At 34.7% G+C, this 6,406-nt stretch overlaps 1 protein-coding gene across 1 annotated transcript; it reads right to left on the reverse strand.

Annotated features, from left to right (window-relative positions):
• Positions 1–2,491: 2,491 nt before the first annotated feature.
• On the reverse strand, positions 2,492–6,148 carry LOC129900710 (uncharacterized). Its single transcript, XM_055975729.1, has 3 exons — positions 5,194–6,148; positions 4,504–4,671; positions 2,492–4,234 (listed from the first exon to the last, which is right to left on the reverse strand). Exons 1-3 carry the CDS (start codon positions 5,737–5,739, stop codon positions 2,576–2,578), a joined length of 2,373 nt encoding a protein of 790 aa, XP_055831704.1. The 5' UTR covers positions 5,740–6,148; the 3' UTR covers positions 2,492–2,575.
• Positions 6,149–6,406: the final 258 nt, after the last annotated feature.

Consider the following 6,406-nt stretch of genomic DNA (forward strand, 5'->3'; position numbering starts at 1 on the left):
GGGATGAACAAAAGGGATGGAAACAACAAACTCTCTATACATTACTTGGTGCATGCGCATGATCGATGTTCTTCATTGTGTATGATCTTATTTGATTTTGAAGGAGTCTTTGAACAATGATAAAATTATTTTTGTACTTTAGATATATATATATAAGTTACATGCGTGTTGAGTCATGGAATCATACTTGCCTCATGGTAAAGCGATTTTTAAAGACCTTTTCCAAGACTTTTTTTGTGTTTGTCTGATCAATCGTATATAATCAGTCACCAAAATGAACTGTGGACAGTAAGGCGGTTTTAATACCCTTTAATTTTGTTTAGTACTATATGATATATATATATGTCATTGCTTTTCACTTTTCATGATCCACAAGAAAATTAGTTACAATTTAGGGCGTGGAAAATGTTTTATTGAAAATTATTTTTTCAAAAAATTGAGTGGATTTTTTATTTTTTTAATTTGATACGTAAAAAAAATATTATCTTAAAAGTACGTAATTATATATAATTTAGATAAATATTATGAGAGATAAACATATGAATAAAGAAGGTGGGATGAAGATAAAGTGGCTCGAAGGATGTAAATGACTCGATCGATATAAAATGTCACTTACAAATCTTATTCACTAGTTCGCTTCAATTATTTTTAAAGAATTTATTTTCATAGAGATTCCAAAAAAAATTGGCCCTCAAAGTGTGAAAATTTGTTTTTAAATTAACTCATACGTAAGCTGTAATAGAATGATAGAGTAATATGCACGCCAAAACGTACAACTTAATGTACTTTGAACTTTGAGCCTTCGATTGAAAAGGTTAATTTATGTGTCATGGTTGCATGCCTAGAGGACCCATATGCAGCCACTTCATCAATATTTTCAAATTTTGCTGCTCAGGGACAACTCAGTGCTTTTTCTAGACATGCATAAACATATCTATATATCTTCCCCAACCACATCCCAAAGGCCAAATCCCCCCCCCCCCCTCCAAAGCAAAGATTTACGTCATTAATACATGTTAATAATATTCAAGCAGGTTTTGATAATGATAAATGAAAATCAAGTTCATTTACTAGATGATGCAGTAGACAAACGTGGAAAATTAGACAAATTCTTATACGAGTCAAAAATGCAGAAATAAGAAAAGACGGCACAGGACAAATTCTTATACGAGTCAAAAATGCAAAAATAAGGAAATACGCCACAATTGGACTCCTATAAGGAAAAGCAATAAAATTAAAGTTGTACTTTCCTTGAAGGACTCAACTAGGTCTTCAAAAATCAATGCTATAAAAGGAGACATGCATACAAAGGATTTCAGTAGCTTTGCAAATCTGAAATCGAATTTCTCATTCAAAAAGCAAGGCATCGTTCCAAGAGCAAAATATTAAAGGAAGAAGAACTAGAGTTAGGTTTTTCTTTCTGAATGTTAATTCTTATTTTTGAACTCCACTTAGAAATATTATTGAGTTATAATTTTCTAAGGTAGAAATTGAGGCTTGTAACAAGAAGTGGTTTGACTTCTTTGAGAGTTTGAGTTACGATTATAGTTAATCGTTAGAGTTTAGGTACTTGAGTTAGTTCCTTGATTATTGAGTTGTAATCTAAAACTGCTCTTTGAAAGTTAGTGAAGTTTGGTGAAAATCTTACGAGGTGTAGGTTGTGGTTTTTCTTCCCTTGAGCAAGAAAGTTTTCCACAATAAATTTTGTGTCTTGTCTTTACCGTTCACTTTCGTCGTACTAGTTCAAGAACCCTGTTCTTGAATTTGTTAGGTGGTATAGATTTCTTCATTTAATTACCTTTTAATTTTGTTATATAGTTTGTAATATTAGAGCAATTATTTAAACAATTACTTTTGAATAGTTTGGGTACATGGACGAAATAGTTTGGATATTCTTGTTGAAATAATTTGGGTACCAAAAAGTAATTACTATTGTAATGCTATAAGTTTTTTTTTATTATATATATAAATAATATCCTGTTTTCTACCAAAAAAAGTTTGGGTATATGGATGAAATAGTTTGGATATTCTTGTTGAAATAATTTGGGTATATCGTTAAAATAATTAGTGAAAAGTATTACGAGAGAACATATTTGTTCCATAATTTTAACTATTGTATTTATATTCTCTATATCAATAGAGACGTCAATTACTTCATATCAGTTGTGTTAATTTTGATTCAATTGATAATAGACTTGTTTTATTCCAAAAGAGCTAACCCCAGACAAACAATCACTCTTTTGAGATAATGATAATATCACGATCAAGATAAATTGTGGTGCAGTGATGGAACTGTTTCATCCTTAACTAGAAGTTTTGGGTTCGAGTCCTAAGTATAAAGAAAATTTTGTTGGGAGCGTTTAGTCGGGACTCCAATGCAGACTCCAAACACCGAATTGGAGAAACAAAAAAAAAGAAGATAATATCATGTCTCAACCCTTCTTATTCCATCTGTTACACGTAAGATGGAACATAGATATGAATCCATATATAAATAGTACAGTAAATTATTTTCTCAGTTGATAATTACAAAATATGATATCTTCAAGTATCATTAATGTAGTATTCTTTTACACTAATTTGCTACAATATTAGCTAAAGCCCTTACTTTACAAGAAATATCATGCAAATTAACATGACTTGAAGGATTCTCCCACTGTACAAGTTCTTTTATTGCCTTCTCAATTTCTTTAGTTTCCTTCACAAGTCCATCCATGCAGAAACCCAATGCACTCAAACTCAATACAACTTGACCCTTGAACTCCTCACCATTGTCAATTTGGTCCACAGACTCTTTTGAATGTTCAAAATAAGACCTGAAGTTTTCATCAATCTCCTCTTCATTTGCAGACCTTATTATATTATCATAACTACTTTGTGATGTTCCTAATTCAACATCAACTGAAAGTTTCTTCTTCTCGAATTCCTTGTCAAGTATTGCTAGTGATTTGACCAAACTAACCTCCTCAAAACATTTCATTGAAGAGCCAACAAAATCTTTGAAAAGCTTGATATCACCATCTAGCTTATTTACAAAATTGTCAATTGATCCTCCAGATTCTTGTTCAAGTAATATAAAAGCTTGTGACCCAAAATGCAAATACTCCAACATTTTTGATAATGACCCCATTAATTTACGATAGCAAACACCATTAAATGGTACAAACCAAAAATTTGGCTCTGCCTCTGCTTCCACAATAAATTTCCCCATCTCAATTATGTGCAATTTCAATTTATTTTGACTTTCCACTAAATTTCCAATTGATCCAAAGCTTATTGAGGAAATAGATTCATTCAAGATTTCAAAACTCTTGGAAAGTTGCAATTTTGCTAATGTTGTAGCTCTTGTAGGCTGTAACAATATTTCCACTATGATGGAACAGGACAATCCAATAAATGTCTCTGTTATTCTTGCTATGGCAAATTCACTTGGTGGACCAAAACCTTTTCTACCAAGAATTAGTACAGCCCCAATTATAGCTGAAAGCCCACCAGCTTGGCCATACATGATACTCTGTCTCAAAAAACTGCTGACAATGAACCATGGGAGAAGAGACAAGAATCTAATTTGGACGTATTTTTCGAAGACAAAACATCCTAAAATACCATATATTGTACCTAATACTGTCCCCTGTGCCTTAACATTTGCGACTTTGAACGTTGCTTCTCTTGATCCTGCAAGGCTAATGGCAACTGGAAGCCCTGCCCAAAATCCATTTTCCTTACTATAGATTGATCCAAAATATATAGCAAGGCCTAATGAAAGTGAACATTTGGAAGCTGCCATGAACCTTTTGTTATTTTTGATAATTGACAAGTAATTGAGGAAGAAACCTTCTTGATTTTGTTGCTTGGGATTAGTGGAAGATGGGGAATTGGCATTTGGTTTGTTTAATAATAGGTTCAAGCAAAATAAAAAGAATAAAGAGGGAAGATCTTGTTTTGTTGGTTGAAGTGCTTGGAAGAACTTTTGGGTATTTTCTTGATTCGACTCTGGCACAGTTGCTGATGATTCAAGGGACATGTTGTTGACTTGCTTTGATATGTGCTCACCCAGCATATGTAGAACAGATTTTTGCTCTGAGTTAAGAATCCCAATAGGAAATGGAGGAGAATTATCCAAGGCAATTTCCATTCCTCTTAAAGGTGTTTGAAGATCTTGAAATCTGTTCCCGGGATTCTCTCCATATGGTCTTAAAAACTTGAATGGAAATCTTTCCCACTTCATGCTTTCCTGTATAATATAATTTGTACCAGCAAAATGGATATCAGGAAACTATATATTCACCAAATATAAGAGAATGTTTATCAGTGTGTTTAACATGTCGTAGCAGGTTACTTACCTTATTTTTCTAGGTTATTAATTTCACTTATTACGGATGGTTATATGTAGTTATTTTTAGGTGACTTGATAGTGTAAATTCTTTTATATGTTAGTGTATAGAAGTTAAAAGTTTTACGTGGTAATTGGTAAATAACATGTCAATATTTCATGGGACGTACTTGCTTGGTTTTTATGCCCTGGAGAAGTTTGGATCCTGTTTTGACTAAGGACTTGGCTTGAGAAATGAAAGCAAGTGCACAAGTGTTGTCTTCAGCAGAAAATGCCTTCAAAAACAAGTTAAACCTCTCGGAAGCATTTTCAGCAAAGAGCTTGCAATTCTGTTTCACCTGAAAACAATATAGTAACAATCGGGTTAATTCTTCAAATTATTACTAGTGGAAATATTTTCCATCCTCTCTAGTTGTCGTTAAAAATTGGTAATCGTGTGAGGATCCGAGTTACATGCATTATGTTAAACTTATTCACGATGTGAAAACCTTATATACCATATAAGAGGTCGAGGTTTAAATTGAGACAAAAAAATGCATGCTACTAGGTGATTTTTTTCTATCTGTCAAAGCTTTAATAAATAAAATTACTCGGTATGTGTCTGGTGAGAGATAGCAAGTTTCTAGTGAAACAGTCAACGTCCAGAACTTTAAATAAAATTATACATATACAGACATGCACCAGTTTAGTAGGAAAGGTGCATGCTTAATGTTTGAAAATGTGAGGAGTACTATAATGCGTTACACCATGAAATGCATGTTATAACAAAAAGGTGGTACTTAATTAAAGTGTACCAACTTGATGTAGCACTACAATTTTATTTTCAAAAAAAGCATGCACGAGAAATGAAAAATTCTCACCTCGCTACAAGCCAGGCATGGATAGGGAAAAATCAAGGCCAAAACACAAGCCACAACTCCAAGCCCTGTGCTAGCCGCAACATGAAGCGGATGCATAATAGTTTTCGTTAGGCCACCATTAATATAAGCTATGACATAAACAATAACAATTTGGCCTAGCGCGATGCGCTTCGCTATCAAGTGAGTGTTTTCGGGTAAAACCACCACGAACGCGCTCAGAGCTACCGCGACAGCGGTGGTGCCGGCCGTGAGTCGGGCCGGCCCGATTAACCAAAGGCTGAGGATAGCGGGACAAACACCCTGAATGGTGGCGTAAAGTGCATGCCAACAACCACGAAATGTGTCACCTAAGGTTGCATCAGTCACAACAAGGATAACCGTAACGTAGGAAAAAGCTGGGAATGCGACTTGCTTCTTGATGTATTGTGGGCCGAAAAGGGTTGCAACACCAACTATGGTGCAAGCCAAGGCAGTTCGAAGGGCGGACACTAGGCAAGTCCGCCACACGGCTCGAGCTCGACTCGATTCAAAGGTTGGTGTTGCCATTGTGAATAACGTTTTTTCGTTTTGGCCCGTCTTAGCTAAAAGCTTTTAGCTAAGAGTAGCGTTGCGTCCCTCAAGTCTCAATGAGAATGAGAAAAAATAGGATGTGCATTTTAGAGGTAAGAGGGGGGTGTTTTATAGAGGAGCACCTGAGACTTCAGAAGGACCCACATATGAGAATGGGGCCAGTGGGTGGACACTACACCATCCGTGGGTGGGTGGGTTAATATATTAATGAGGATAATTAAGTAGGTTTTTAAACGATCGAATTAACAGTGATCCTCCATTAGTATTGATTACTTTTGCTGACGAACGAAGCATCTCGCTTAAAAGGAGTGAAATAAAATTTCGTATTTGTTTTTCTTTAAACTCCTAATCCGCTTTCACTCGCCGCTATTAATAGTGTCTCGATTGATTTTCTTTTCTTTAGAAAGCTATTAAGATGTTTCAATTTAATTAATAAGTTTGAAAAGTCCAAAAAGCATAGACTAACCACAAAACTTGAATACAGTTTCACGATTGGAGATCCATCCATGAATCACAGACAATATCTCCCCATTATCTTTCGCCTCTGAAAGTATCCTTCCTTTTCAATTTTCGGGCATCCATCCAATGTGAAGAGAGCTATACCTTCAACTACCTTAGGAATGAAGTTCTTAATTTGACGTTT

This window comes from Solanum dulcamara, chromosome 8 (genome assembly GCF_947179165.1).
Source record: "Solanum dulcamara chromosome 8, daSolDulc1.2, whole genome shotgun sequence".
Taxonomy (NCBI): Eukaryota; Viridiplantae; Streptophyta; class Magnoliopsida; order Solanales; family Solanaceae; genus Solanum; species Solanum dulcamara.